At 37.2% G+C, this 16,078-nt stretch overlaps 1 protein-coding gene across 4 annotated transcripts in view; it reads left to right on the top strand.

Moving 5' to 3' along the window:
• Positions 1–16,078, top strand: part of ACBD5 (acyl-CoA binding domain containing 5) — a 35,203-nt gene that overhangs the window by 5,460 nt on the left and 13,665 nt on the right. For all 4 annotated transcript variants that reach the window (XM_032237784.1, XM_032237786.1, XM_032237787.1 and 1 more), the window contains exons 4-8: positions 311–431; positions 1,130–1,202; positions 6,292–6,403; positions 11,045–11,161; positions 14,254–14,478. In XM_032237784.1, the coding sequence (XP_032093675.1) occupies positions 311–431; positions 1,130–1,202; positions 6,292–6,403; positions 11,045–11,161; positions 14,254–14,478 (648 nt within the window). The remainder of the gene's footprint in view (positions 1–310; positions 432–1,129; positions 1,203–6,291; positions 6,404–11,044; positions 11,162–14,253; positions 14,479–16,078) is intronic.

Here is a 16,078-nt window from a genome sequence, read left to right as displayed (position 1 = left end):
TTTTTTATGTTTGTCTGGACATTCTACTTTTTTCTAAAGAAACATAAAATAGTGTTGATACCGTTGCTTTAATATTCATATTGATTTGTTCTTTTTGTGCAAAGGTAGTTTCATCATTAGATCTCAAGAGTTTAAAGTCAAAACAAAAAGGCAAGATGACTGATCTTGGAGCTAAAACTTGTGGGAGTAAAGCCATTGTTAAATTATTGGCTACTCTCTTTACTTTGACTTTACAATAACCTAGAATTATTTTGTTAAAGCAATCATGTCACTGTGTTCTATTTCTCACACTAAAAATCTTTTCCCATAGGTTCTTTCCAGCCAACAAATGAAATGATGCTAAAATTCTATAGTTTTTATAAGCAAGCAACTCAAGGACCTTGTAATATTCCAAGACCAGGATTTTGGGATCCTATTGGTAGATACAAATGGTAAATAGTATACAACAAAGATGTTTTTAATGATTTAAAGTGGTGCCTTTCTATTCTCCTCCCTGGTATGGAAAGTATTTGTCTTGGGATTACAGCACATCCTTTGTCCAAATTCTGTCCTTGTTATGTCCAGACGATGCTGAAAAGATATTTTAAAATAAGGAAAAAAAGGCAGAAAAACAGCTTCTATCCCAGAGCAGTAACTATATTGAATTCTACTGTATGGTGTAATATTAATACAATATCAGGGGTTTTCGATTCAATTTTATAGAATGTGAAGGATGCGAGTTTTTGTTTTATTTTTATAGTTTTCTTATGATGTACACTGAAGATGGCATTTAATTTTGTTGTACAAGGTGCAATGACAATAAAGTAAACTAAACTAAAATATGATCCTGAAAACTCTGGAGATCATAAAAATATTTTTCCTTCTCCCTATTATTGTTATTTTTTGGATAAAAACTTTATTACAAAAATGTGAACATGTGTACTATCTGAAATAGAATTTGACCACTTTCTTGCTTTTTTAAAAAAAGTGAACTAATAATGTGATTCTGTGCTGGAAAAATAATCTATGCAGTTTCGTAGACAATAAGCACACATAAAGTCCACAGTCCTATATTAATTATTGAAGTTACTATTACATAATAAAGCAGCCTAGTGTTTTGAAAATGTTTTTCCTGTGACATTCATTGTAGGGATGCATGGAGTTCGTTGGGCACAATGCCCAAAGAAGATGCTATGATTGCATATGTTGAAGAAATGAAAAAGGTAAGAGCTCTTTTATATACATAGATAGAATATATTCTGTATATTTTGCAGGGATTTGATTTCTAGCCTCAGTTGCCTTCCAACTGGTTTAGGTGGGTTTTTTTTTTTTAAACTACATTTCAAATCGAATTTCTGTGACTTACTTATTGAATGTTAATCTTAGAACCAGCTGCCCTCATATGGAGAGCATTAGGAAAATTACTGCCACAAAAAAACAAGTGATAAATACAAGTTTAGCCCATTATGGAAGTTTATGCCTGGGAGAGAGCAGGCTCTCCATAAAATTGCCTGCACCTGTGCTGCCTTATCTCCTCTTTAAGTGCTCTTCCCAGCATCAGCATAGCAAACTTGATTACAAAAGTTGAGCTGTAAAAAAACTCGGTTTGAGCAAAGGAGAGAGAAGATGATGTGGGTAAGCAAGGAAGCAAGCAGCCAAATAGGCATTTTTTTCCTAGCAGTACTCACAAGGAGTAGTAGCAACTGTAATAGGAGTAGTAGCAGTGGAGAAGATTAGAGAAGAGTGAGTAGTGAATAATAGGATGTATGAGTACATGTGTGTCTCTTATCTAGGGTCCTATGTTGTTGTTAGCTCTTTTATGTCTTCAGTTCACCAAATTGGGCATAGTTTAAAAAAACAAACTCCTGCAAAAATGTGAGGCAAGCAACCTTCCATGGATTGCTATAAGTGGAGTTAGTTTATAGCAAAATAAAATTAAATGTGTGCCATTTTAAATTTGTGGTTAAAGGCCATCAGATTTTTTGTTGGATGAAATGTATTTCTGGGTGGCTTGAAAATGAAGCATCAAAAACCTAAAAATATGTAAGACTCTCACTACAGTTGGGTGGTTTATAAAATCTTGTTTCTTCTCCAGAACTTTTGGTATGGTCTGATTTCACTTTGAATAGAGAGAAATGTAGTATTTTTCAATTTTTTGATACTGAGTAAAAATGTATCATTACATTCTAAATGTATACCCTTTTCAGTAAATCTAATGTATATTGAAACAGTGTGTGAATTCATATGACTAGAAGACTAGGAAGTTGATAATCCTTAATAATTTTCTAGCGAAACCTGTTTTGTTTTTAAAGCTTGCCCAACTATAGAAGCAGAAAACATGGAATGGGAAGTATCTATTTAATAGAGTAAGTTAGTTAGGTTTGTACAGGAATTGTAAGTAACTGTTAATGAATTAACACATCTTGATATACCATTTAGCACCATCTTCAAAACAAGATATTCCTCATATAAGAATAAAAAGCAAGTCTTTGTGTGCCATTTTTGTTGTGGCATGTGTATTCACATTTACTATATATCTGTATTAATGGTCAACAGAACCTTTCAAATAAGTAGACCCTACTTCAGTGATGGTGCACCTTTTAGACAGCAAGTGCCCAAACTGCACATGTGCACACATGCCCAAACAAAGATGCATGTGCACATGCACAGCCATGAGTTTGTATATGTGTGGACATGTGCAGCAGAGACCCAAAGACCAGCTGGCTGATGGGAGGCAGGATCCCAACACCGGCAGTGCAGGAAGAGGTAACATCTTTTTCTTTCGTGAGCTTCTGTTTCATTGTTTGCAGGGAAACAGAAGCTCAGGAAAGAAAGAAATGCCATGGAGATCTGATCTGGGGCAATGGTGTGCATGCCAGCAGAGAGGGCTCTGCATGCCACCTCTGGCATGTATGTCATAGGTTTGCCATCATGGGTATAGGGGATTGTTTTTGAAATATAGCAATTGCTGAAATTTGTGTAAGGATATAATTATGCAAGCCACATCAGATCACACCAATTATGTAAATTTAGATTATATAATAATGTCCATATACCAATGATGATAAATAACATGGAAGTGTAATCGCTAATTTACTGGACATTCATGAATAATAGATGTCTGTTAGGTTTTACTCCTAGCCAGGGGCAAACTATTTAGAGAAGCTCACAAGAAACAGCCCGACTAGTAATCAATGCCAAATCCGGCGAAACAGGTGGCCACTGTGATACAATTCTGTTGTTGCATTATTGTTGTTGTTATTGTTGTTGTTGTTATTATTATTCAATGACTATGGCACAAACCAGCAGTGGTAATTCCAGTGGTAATTGGCACACTGGGTGCTATTCCAAAAGCAATGGAATTACATTTAAAACAGTTAAAAATTGACAAAATCACCATCAGTCAAATGCAAAAAGCTGCACTGCTTGGATCTGCACGCATATTACGAAAATACATTATGACGTCCTAGGCCCCTGGGTGGGGCCTGACTAGTAACCAATGCCAAATCCGGCGAAACAACTGGCCGCTGTGATACAATTGTATAACAACAACAACAACAACAACAACAACAACAGGAAAAACATACTTGATTCAGAAAGATGCAACTAAAGGAACAACACCTGAAAACTACAGACCAATAACATGCTTGCCAACAACCTTCAAATTACTCACAGGCATTATTGCAGGTAACATGATGGATTACTTGGAAACAAAAAACATCTTGCCAGTAGAGCAAAAAGGCAACAAAAGAAGGAGCACGGGCACAAAAGATCAGCTCCTAATTGATAAAATGATATTAGAAAATTGTAAGAACAGAAAAACGAACTTGAATATGGTCTGGATTGATTACAAAAATGCATTTGACTCACTGCCACATAGTTGGATCATAAAATGCTTAGAAACAACTGGCATTAGCAAAAATATTACATCCTTTACTGAAAAGGCGAGGAAACAATGGAGAACTGAGTTGGCAGTAGGGAATGAGATCTACGGAATGGTTAATATCAAGCGAGGAATTTTCCAAGGTGATTCACTTTCACCTCTTCTCTTCATCATCGCAATGATCCCACTATCAATAATCTTTAAAAAAATGAAATTAGGCTACCAAACAGCCAAAGAAGCTGAAAAAATTTCGCATTTACTATATATGGATGATTTGAAACTCTATGGAAAATCAGAAATAGAAATCCAATCATTGACAAACACAGTCCGAGTATTCAGCACCGATATTTCAATGCAGTTTGGCATGGAAAAATGTGCCACTGTATCCATAAAAAGAGGCAAAATCACTGCATGTGAGGGAATTGAAATGCCCAATGGCCAACTAATTAAATGCATCGAAAATGAAGCCTACAAATACTTAGGCATTCTGCAGTTGGATAATATCAAGCATGGAGAAGTAAAAACTATTGTCAGGCGAGAGTACTACCAACAGAGTTAGGAAAATTTTGAAATCTAAATTGAATGGTGGAAATACAATCAAGGCCATAAATACCTGGGCAATACCAGTTATAAGATACACAGCTGGTATAGTTAACTGGACACAAGCTGATTTGGACATTTTGGACCGAAAAACCAGGAAACTAATGACAATGCACTACAGTTTACATCCACGTGGTGATACTGATAGACTATATCTGCCCCGAAAATCAGGTGGCAGAGGATTATTACAAGTGAAGCAAACAGTTGAAGAAGAAAAACATGCACTGGCTGATTATTTAAAAGAAAGTCAAGAACATCTATTAATTGATGTAAAGAACAAAAATCTATTGAAGGCCCAACAGACGAAACAAGAATACAGAAAAGATGTGATAAAATCAAGAATGGAGAGTTGACAGAACAAAGCACTGCATGGCCAATTTCTGGAAAAAATAAAAGATAAAGTGGACAGTGAACAAACTTGGTTATGGTTAACAACAGGTACATTAAAGAAAGAAACAGAGTCACTAATCCTGGCTGCGCAAGAACAAGCTATCCGCACAAATGCCATTAAGGCCAAAATCAAAAAATCCTCTGATGATGCCAAATGCAGACTTTGCAAAGAAGCTGATGAAACTGTTGCTCACATACTCAGCTGCTGTAAAAAAATCACGCAGACTGATCATAAATTGCGGCACAATTCAGTTGCACAAATGATCCATTGGAATTTGTGCAAAAATTATAATATTAAAACAGCAACAAACTGGTGGGAACATCAGCCTGAAAAAGTCACTGAAAATCAGATGGTCAAGATCTTGTGGGATTTTCTCATACAAACAGACAAAATACTGGCGCATAATACACCAGACATCACACTGGTTGAGAAAGATAAGGTCACAATCATAGACATCACAATACCAGGTGATAGCAGGGTCGCCGAGAAGGAACATGAAAAAATCGCAAGATACCAGGACTTAAAAATTGAAATTCAACGACTATGGCACAAACCAGCAGCGGTAATTCCAGTGGTAATTGGCACACTGGGTGCTATTCCAAAAGCACTGGAATTACATTTAAAACAGTTAAAAATTGACAAAATCACCATCAGTCAAATGCAAAAAGCCGCACTGCTTGGATCTGCACGCATTTTATGAAAATACGTTACAACGTCCTAGGCCCCTGGATGGGGCCCGACTAGTAACCAATGCCAAATCCGGTGAAAAAACTGGCCGCTGTGACACAATTGTATAATAATAATCAAATAAGTAATATTTATTAAACAAAATTAGAGCCACAACCAAATGAAAGGATGTAAACAATAGTGAAATCTATTGCATACAAAGATTATGTCATTGAGGTACAGTAAACTGAGGTTTTGCTATAATTAAAAAAAACTACTCTGTATTCATTTAAACAAGAAATAAAAAGTCAGGTGGAAGAAATTGGAGCAATACCAGGAGTTGATCAGCGTTAGTTCTTTATTGTTGAGTGACTATTTACAAGAATTTTGTCAGGCTCACCCCATTCTCTTTGGACTAGCTGGATAAGGGATTCATGAATTCTGGAGGTGGTCAGATCCATGTGGCTTCTTGATGTGCAAGGATTCTAAGCTAGCTAGTCTTTTCTTCCTCCCACTCTAGCCAGAGATTCCACTACAAATATGCTGACATCTTAGAAATATTGGGAACCCTTCTAAAAGTAAATAGTAGATAAAATTGGTTAATGCAAACATTGAAGGTTTGCTAATTTAGTTTTGATAACTGTTGGATGCAATCCAAATCTGCTTGAGAAGAGATTTTTCTTGTGGGACTGGTTCATAGCAAAACATGACAGAGATTGTCAGATTTAGCACTGAAAGATGTGTGGTTCATTCATGTTTTGTGTTTCTCCAGATTCTTGAAACAATGCCGATGACGGACAAAGTTGAGGAACTGCTACATGTTTTAGGCCCATTTTATGAAATTGTAGAGGATAAAAAAAATAAAGGATCTGATCTAATCACAGGTGGGAATACATAACAACTCTCATCTCTTTATCAGCTTTAAATTGCTTAATTTCACATTACACAATATTTTTAATGCTGTTTCTCAGGCTTGTACTACCAGTGATTTAAAAGAATGTTAAACCTTTTTTGTGGTACAGATGAACAACCTCTCATTCAGCAATTTGTTTAACTTGCAAAGACACTGAATGAATGGTCCTCATTTGCAGCATCCCTATTTTTACATCACCATCATTCAGAGGTGGGTTGCTGCCGATTCGGCCAGGTTCAGCCTGGATCAGTCGAACCAGTAGTAGCGGCGGCAGGAGGCTCTGCCCACCCGCCCGAACACTTCTGCATGAGCGCACATGGGCCCCGCTCGAACTAGTAGTAAAATAATTAGCAACCCACCTCTGCCACCATTTGTGACCTTATCTGCCAACTTCCTACAAATAAAATCCAATAGTAACCAGTTATTTCCTTGCTTAACAATCCACAGTGAATTGCTTAACAAAGGCAATCAGAAATGTTGAGATTTCAGTCACCCAAGGCTAGTTCACATTGCATTTTACTACATGTTGCTCAATTCCATTCCAATAGCCATTGCTAACTGAGGATTATCTGTATTTGTTTTAGAATAAATTATATTGAATATTGAAAAAAGATGTATATGGGTAGGGTTACCACACTCGATTTGCAAAGTTCTGAAATTCCCCTAAATGGAAGGAAAAATTTAGACTTTCTTGATCTTCCCACCTAGTCATTGTTTTACAACCTGTGTGGATTTTTGCAATCTAATATATAAAGTTATAAATATCAGAAAAATAAGTGTTAATAATTCCTGTGAAAATAATTTACTTATATTATCATGACATAACTTCCGTTGCTTTGTTCTGGCTTGTCTTGGCTAGCTCTTTTTTTCCACAATGTCTAAACCAGATGTGTCCAACCTGCAGCCCACAGGTTACCTGTGGCTCTGAACAGCTAGCAGTGCAGTCTCACAAAGTGTAAAATTTTAACAATAATATATTTTATATGCCGCCCAAGACAATTCAGCGTGGCCTGGACAAGTCAAAAAGTTGGATACCCATGGTCTAAACAAATATGCATCCTTTCCCATTTTTTTCCTTCAAGAATATAAAATATTTGAAAAGGCACTTAATATGAACTCAAATATGAGATCTAAATTCTATTATTAATAGCTAGTTATATTCTGCATATGGTGACAAAAAAAAGCAATCATGCAATTCTCCTTTCCATGCCTCAGGTGAGAAGGATTTTACATAACATATTTAGCTTGATTCAATATTTCATTTTGTAGGTTTGCGAAAGAGGTTGGCTCACAAACCAAAAAAACAAGCTAGGTTTGCACAACTTAAAAAACATTGGAAGGTTAAAACTTAACTGAATGGCTAGTTTTTAAATGATCTGGTTGTATAAATGCAACCACTTTTAATGCTCAGGTTATGAGTTGTACCCCCCTCTCATCTCCCTTGTAGAGAGCTGCAGGTTTTCGGTTGTGGCAGAATGTGGGATTGTGGATACCTCTTTGCTATGCAATGCCTGATGGCTATATTTCTAAGCAGTACAATGGGGAAAATATAGAAGAGATGTTGGCTACATTCTTTGAGTAAATATTAACACAGTGTAGCTTTTCTACGCATAAGGTCAATTCTAGTTAATCAGATAAGTAGGTCAAATAAAATCTGTAAATTCAGGTATTTAATTAAAATATTCTCTTGTCCTTTTCTCCTAATTTGCCAAAAGTAGTTACATTATTATCTGAGGATACATAGAGCTAAATACACAGAGAAAATAGGTCTTGATTTTTCAATATTATAGTGACATGAAAAAATCCTGACAAAAAAGTCAAAAGGACTTTGGTCGTATTTACTTCTAAGAACATTACTCTCTTTTACGCTGCCAAATCATGCAAAACAACTTGAACAGAACATTTACAAAGCAGTTGTTCAATTAAAAAAAGTTTTTAAACAATTTCATTAGCCAAAGTAGCATTTTGCAGCTTGATCATCAGTTAAAAATCAGTATGTATATCAAGAACCTTTCTTTAAAAATAAGTACGGTAGTTTATTTATCTTCTTAAAAACAAAAGTCTGTAATATGGTTTATTTTTGTTGTTATCAAAGAAACAACCCCTAGCTATATATGGATGCCTGGTATGAAATTTAGCACTTAGTCTCTGAATGTGAGTAGAATATTTTGGAAAAACATGACTGTCAAATAGTGCTATCGTACATTTGGTCTACTCCAAATGTTCGTATGACTCCATAAGTGGGTGCCTATTTTGTTCGTGAGATATATTCAGCAACAACAAAATTCTTACAGAGATTGCTAAACTTTCCAATATGTAAGGCATGATTTGAATATGTATTTCTCTGAACTTGACAGCAAGTAATGACGTTGCCAATATAATGAAAAGATTTAGTGCATATTAAAAGTCTTAGTTTATATAGCATAAGCCAATATTTCTCAACCATGGAGCTTTAAAATTGTAGATTTCAAATCCCTGTAAGGTTGGCTGGGTAATTCTAGGAATTGAAGTCCATTCATCTCAATGTTGTGAGGTTGAGAAACACTGCCATAATGGCAGATGGTATCTTATTTAGTGTGGTACACATTCTCATGGATGAAAATGTATTTCATCACAGGCATGAAATATTATTTTACAGCTTCTGATGAAATGAATTAAGAAATACACATTTAGGCCATATTAAATTACCGTAATCCCTGGTTTTTATTTTTTTACCATAAGAGTCCCTGATTCTGGTGAAATATTGTTACTGATTTAAAAAAACTGTAGATATTCTCACTGGTATGGTATTAGTGCTAATTGAGAAAAAAGTCAGTAAATGATTATATCCATGGACATACATTTTTCAGTAATTATAATTTAGTGTTGAATCTAGATTAAGGTTTTTCCTCTTCTGCTTAATTGATTACTTGAAGTTGATTGTCAAGAATGTGAAGATTAGACAATGATAGTTTAGGGAAAGAATGGGAGCAGCTGGAACAATTTTATATATATGTATATGTATATGTATATGTATATGTATATGTATATGTATATGTATATGTATATGTACCAACCAGAGTTATATTTTTATTAGTATTATATACATTATGTATTTTGCTTCAAATTAAATTATTCTGCAATTGGACAGAGTAGTGGCCTTTCAGCATCTACTTGTGAGAATGTAATTTTTATTTCATTGCTCGCTTTTTATCATATTAGGCAAGGAGAATGAAAGTGAAATACTGTATTGATTATTTTATCAGAACAGATACTAAAGAAAAAAACCTGAGCTAATTTTTCCCATAACATCAGGTTTGATTCCAACAGATATATCTGTAAAAATATTCTGAGTTGCCAACATATTTGGGAAGCATGACATTGATTGATGCAGTCACATTTCATCCTTCTTCTTAGGAGCCCAAGGCAATATAATAATTTTTGCTCTGATATTTAAATATTATCAGCTAGTCCACCCCTTAATTATCCTGAGCTTTTGGGTTCTGAATAAAAACGGCAGCAAAAGATGATGCACCATATCCAAGATGTAATTTACACATGCATAGTAGGTGGTCATGCTACAGATTTGAAAATCTGTCAATCTGTGAATATGACTGTGGCTTGCAAAACAGCCCTGTACAAATTGTAAAATCAGTAGTAGAAATAAATCCCACTATATTATATAGTAATGAATGAAAGCGATAGAGAACTATATACAGATAATCCTCACTTAATGACTTAATGATTGTTCAAAGTTGTGATGGACATTTTAAAAAAGCTATTTATGGCCGTCCTCAAAGTTACAATTGCCATATACACACCTATAGTCACGGGATAGCATTTTGAGTATTTGACAACTGGCTCGCATTTATGATTGGTTTCAGCCTCTTGCAGTCACGTGAACCACAATTTGTGACAAAACTGTTAAAAAACATCCATTGGATAGTCTGGATTCATTTAATGACAATGTGGTTAGCTTTGTAAACTTCCGTTATTGTTATAGATCTGTACATAATCTGTCTTCGATTCTCCGTAGACTTTAGTAAATTTTGTGTTTTAAATAATCAGCTACCATTTCCAAGGAAATGTCATGTCCTATGTACAAGTTAGAATAATACTAATAAGATTTTTGCTATAGCCACTGTTAACATAGTATTACCCTCTTGAAGTTTCACAGAATGTGGACTTGAAGCGGAAGGAAAAGTGACTTGCGTTATTCCAAATGAAAATTTAGGTAAAGATTTCCCATCTAGTCAAATCTGACTCTGGATTTAGGAGTCATGCTCATCTTCATTTCTTAGCGGAGGGAGCCACCATTGTCCAAAGATGCTTCTGTGGTCACATAGCCAGTATGGCAGTACGCCAAGGTGCATGGAACACTGTTAGCTTCCCGCCAGAGTTGTACCTATTTATCTACTTGCAGCTGCATGCTTTCTAGGTGGGCAAGAGCTAGAACAAGCAACAGGAGGTCACCCTGTTTTGCCGTGCTTGGGTGTTGAACCCAGGCTCTCAGCTTTCTAGCTGACAAGCTCAGCATTTTCAACCAATGAGGTATCATGCCCCATGAAAATTAGTCATCTAAATAATTATTTTACAACTTCAGTTTTTAGGTAAATAAAATTTATCTTAATAGATCTTCACAAAGCTGTGCCAGCTGTGAATGGAAAATCAGAAAACAATGACAGTGGGGCAGAATCAGAGGACGAACCACAACCGGAAGAATTGAGAGATGTCCAGCAGATTGATAAAGGTACATATTTATTTCTGAATAGCATATGCACTTTTACACAGGTTTTTGATAAAACTGCTTCTCAGAACAGCCCCCGCCCCACCTAAAAAAGGCAAATATTGTTGGGGAACAATTGTGTTCTCCTAACAATAATGAGAAAGCATAATTTTCATTTATATTATATTTTCAATATTTTAAATTGTACATTCTAGTTTTTTGAGGGATCATCTGTGTTCCATGGTATGATCGAAGTGGCCAAGTTGATGTTCTCTGGGTTCCTTTGATTAAACAATGTCAAGGATTCCAGAAAGTCATCTCAATGAGAAGTGCAGTATTTGTTAATTAATTAATATTATATATATAAAAATGGCTTGTTCCAGTATAACTCTGCAACGCCTTGAGCAATTTCAATCAAACTTGGTACACAGATGCCTCACTCTCTGGAGACAAATACTATGGGGGTAGGACACCCCTGACACCCCTCGGGGTGTGTTTTCTGTTAAGATGCAGCCTGTTGTGCCTTTAAATGGCTTCTACTGCACAGCGCAGTGGAGTTACCATGGTAATGGCTTCACAGTATTCCACAAGGCAGAGTCCCTCTGGTAAGGGGGGAAATCCAACATTAGAAATTATGTTTGGTCTGGACATTTCCCCCCTATAAATAAATACCTGGCAATGTTGGGTTATCAGCCTGCGTGTATGTGTGTTTGGGGTGGGTGGGTGTTCTGCCGTCATTACTGTCGCTTCTGCGTACAAAAAAATAGCACCTAAAATCCCCCCCCCCAAATTTAGGTGCACGTGCGCATTTGCACCTAAAAATATCTGCGCATATGCACAATGTTAGAAAAAGGGAAAAAAATTCTGTAATGAAGATTGTTCTGCACATGTGCAGAACTGAAAATCAAGATGGCGCCACTGCTGCTAGAACCGGATTGTGTGCGTGGCAGGCCGAGTAGGTACTCGGTTGAACTGGTCCGAACCAGTAGGAATCCTGTGTATGTATGCGTGTGTCAATTTGTTAAAAGTTATAAGCCTAATACCAGGAGGCTGTGAGTTCTAATTCCATTTTAGACATGAGCCCTAGGAAGGAGACAATGATGAACTGCTTCTGAAATCTTGCCAGTAAAACTGCAGGGGCAGTAATGAATTGAATAAATAAATAATTCATTATGTTACTCTGTCACTTATTTATGAGCTAATCTCACTGCACACAAAAAAACACTTTTGTCAAATAAGCAATTATAGAGTTGGGCTCTGCAGCCTGAATACCAATACATTAGATTCCGACTTCTTTTTAAAATGAAAGAAACGATTTACATCAAATCTAGATATTGTCCCTCTCAATATCTAAGTCAGCAGCCCCCCAACCTTTTGGGTTTAGGGACTGGTTCTGTGAAGAGAGGTTTTTCCGTGGACCAACAGTGGTGTGGTTCCATGTGCTGCCTGCATCCCATAGATGGGACTTCGCTTATTTGTTTGGCCCAGTTTCTGGCATGCTTTGGACTGGTGCCAGTTCATGGGGGCTGGGGACCCTAGTCTGATTCTGGATGGTTTATAGGTAAAAATCATAAAAACCATATGAAACACCATCCATTACACAACTAAAAACTAATTTGGAGACAGTTAAAAGTTGGAGGGAACACTTTCAAGCTTTCTAGACCTGGGATTGCGTGCTACTCTTCAATCCTTGTGCCACTTAGCAGAGCCACATCTACACACTATTCCAAAAGGCCGTAAAAGTGAGGACCATTGTCACCTCTTAATGCAAGGTTTTCCACAGAGTAGAGCAACTCCTTTCCTAGTTCCTGCCAGCCCAAATTCTTTAACCAAATGAGTCTTGTAACGTGGCCTCCTCCCTGCCCAACCGGGTGGAGCAGGTTGAAGTAATTGGGACAAGATGGTTCTTCAGGTAAGCTGATTCCCATTGAGAAATCTTTTAATGCTTGTAAGTAAATCCTATAATTCTGTACTTGGGTAGTTGGATTCTTGGAATTCAGTTGCACTTAGTTACAAAGATTCTACTCCCAGATACTGTAAATGTGTACACTGTACCCACTTTTTTCCCCCCAATGGCAATTAAAAATTCAGTTTTCCTGTACAAAATGAAAATGTATGGACAGCAAATTATTGGGAGAAATCAGATTCATGGGTCAGCCATGGAAGTTCAGAGCCAATTTAGGTGGTTCTCAACCCAACATTTAAAGTTGTCATGGGAGAAATGAAAGAAGCTTTTGTGTCTGTTGCCTTGACCATCTGGAAAAATCGGTGGCACATTTATTGTTAAATATAATAGAAATAGATAGCAGTTCGATGGATTTTTTTTTAAAACAACAAGCTGTTTTAAGCACTTTTAATACCAATGGCCATTTAGATTAATCTGTGAAATATTTAATTCATAAATATTGTACATCCCTACCTGACTCTGTTGTTACATCCCCAACCCTCCTAATTTTAACCCAAGACTGTCTACCGTTGACCTCACCCCATTCCTAAGAGGTCTCTAAGGGGCGTGCATAAGAACACAAGCGTGCTTACCGTCCCTGTCCTACTGCCTCCATTTATTCATACCCATTTACTGTGTTCATATTATATGTATACTTTTATACCTGTTATCTTTTACATGTTTGACAAAATAAATAAATAAAATTAAATTAAAAATATACGTGTAGTCATTGATTCGCAACAGTTTGTTTAGTGACCATTCAAAGTTACAATGGCACTGAAAAAAGTGACTTACGTTTTTCACACTTACGACCATTGCAACTTGCCCTGGCGACGTGATCAAAATTCAGGCCCTTGGCAACTGACTCATATTAATGATGGTTGCAGTGTCCCAGGGTCAAGGTGATCATCTTTGGTGACCTTTTGACCAGCAAAGTCAATGGTGAAGCCAGAGTCACTTAACAGCACTTTTACCAACTAAATGACTTCATTGATTCACTTAACAGCTGTGGTACGAAAGGTCATAAAAGTAGGCAAAATTTACTTATCTTACTTAGCAACAGAAAGCTTGGGCTCAATTGTGGTCATAAGTTGAGGACTATCAGTATTTGTAAAAAATGTAGAGTACTATATGTGATAATGAGGTTCTGTTTGCAAATTTATCTCCTTAGGACCTTCAGAAGAAGAAGAAGATGTGAAACAAAATTCATCCCCAGATAAGGATCTAGATGGTGTGGTTATCAATGGAAGTTGCAATGCTGTTTCTAACATTGACATAAACAATGGCTTACAGTCCAAATCTAACCTGAATGGCATCAATGTGGATGACGAAATACAGATAAGTGAAAAGTGCCTTGAGTTACCAGTCATCCCTAACTGGGATTCTACTCATCAAGGTACGGTGTTCAGATGCTTTTGTTATCCAAATCCATGTTAATAAGAAAGGTAGGGTAGGGTGGGATGGAATGGGATGGGATGGGATGGAAGAGACTTTATAGGTCATCTAGTTCAATCCCTCGCCCAAGCAGGAGGCCCTATGTATACCATTTCTGACAGTTGGCAGTCCAGTCTCTTCTTCAAAGTTCCCACCACTTCTGAAGGCAAGCTGTTCCATTGGTTGATTGATGTTTGCCAATGTGGCTAATTTTTTAGAAAACATTTCCTCTTGATGCTACTTCAGTGGTGGGTTGCAGGCGGTATGCCCCAATACAGGCGTATCAGAGTCAGCCTGGAACACCGGATACCGCTCCGGTATGGTGCTTCAGAGGGCCTGCCCGCCCGTCCGAGCTCCTTACCAGTCTTTTAAGTCTTCTGCGCTTCTGTGCACGTGCCTGGTGCGTACAGCGCCTGCACAATGCTTCGCTGAGCAGCTGGAGCATCGCTGTAGCTTGCGGAGGTGCTAAGATGCATGCACGCACTGTGCATGTGTGCACGTGCATTGCATGCGTTCATGTGGATGCTGCTAGGCCTGTTACAACTGTACCGGTTGGAACGGGATCCGGAACCCACCACTGTGCTACTTGGTTTGTTTTCCAGCATTGATACATATAGGAGAGCAAACAATGGGTTGATGCCCAGTTTAAGTGAAGAATTAATTTAAGTATCCTTCCACATTGTCTGCCATGGTACCATGAACACCGCTTTCCTTTGGCTACAATCAAATAGTCCTACTTTCTGATCATTTATTTTCCTGCTTCACTGGGAAAATTAATAATCTCTACTTACTCTTCTATCTGCTTAAACAATGGAGCAAGTAATGGAGCCCCCTTAAATTTTAGCATCTTTAGAAAAGATGGTCAGCTTTTTGTTTAAGCTGATGAATACTTTTTTATGCAAGGATACTTATTTATAGATATTACTATATCAGGCCTGTAAAATTGGCAGCCCACGGGCCAGATGCGCCACATATAGGCCACACCTACCTTGGCTCCATAAAGGGAAAAAATGTTGCGATACATCACGTGACATGATTGAGTTTGACACCCATGTTATATACAACCCTAGAGTGGAGAAATATTGTAAAAGTGCTCCAAGTGGCCCTTAATATTTTGTTCCTTCAACAACGTCAACACCTTTGGAAGAAAAGAAGGAATAAGAGTAGGCTGGTGTCTACATATAAAACATTGTATACTGTATGTGATATATATTAGTGGTGGGTTGCTCGCCGTGCGCATCCATGTGGGTGACGCTGGGCCTGTTCCAACCATACCGGTTGGAACGGGATCCAGAACCCAACACACACACGTGTGTGTGTGTGTATGTATATATGTGTATATATATGTATGTATGTATGTATGTACGTACGTATGTATGTATGTATATATGTGTGTATGTATGTATGTATTTAGAGTCACAACCCCTGGTATGCCCAAATATGGGAGGAAGTCCACTGCTTCCATTCTCTGTCCATTGGCTCATCACAAGAGACCATCCAGACAGAAACCCAATATTTTTAATGTTGCCTTTGTTACATTTGTGTTGTATTTGTGTTGTAGC

This window comes from Thamnophis elegans, chromosome Z (assembly GCF_009769535.1).
Source record: "Thamnophis elegans isolate rThaEle1 chromosome Z, rThaEle1.pri, whole genome shotgun sequence".
Classification (NCBI taxonomy): domain Eukaryota; kingdom Metazoa; phylum Chordata; class Lepidosauria; order Squamata; family Colubridae; genus Thamnophis; species Thamnophis elegans.
Note: the sequence above shows the minus strand (reverse complement) of the source record. Positions and strands in the feature narration are given on the sequence as shown.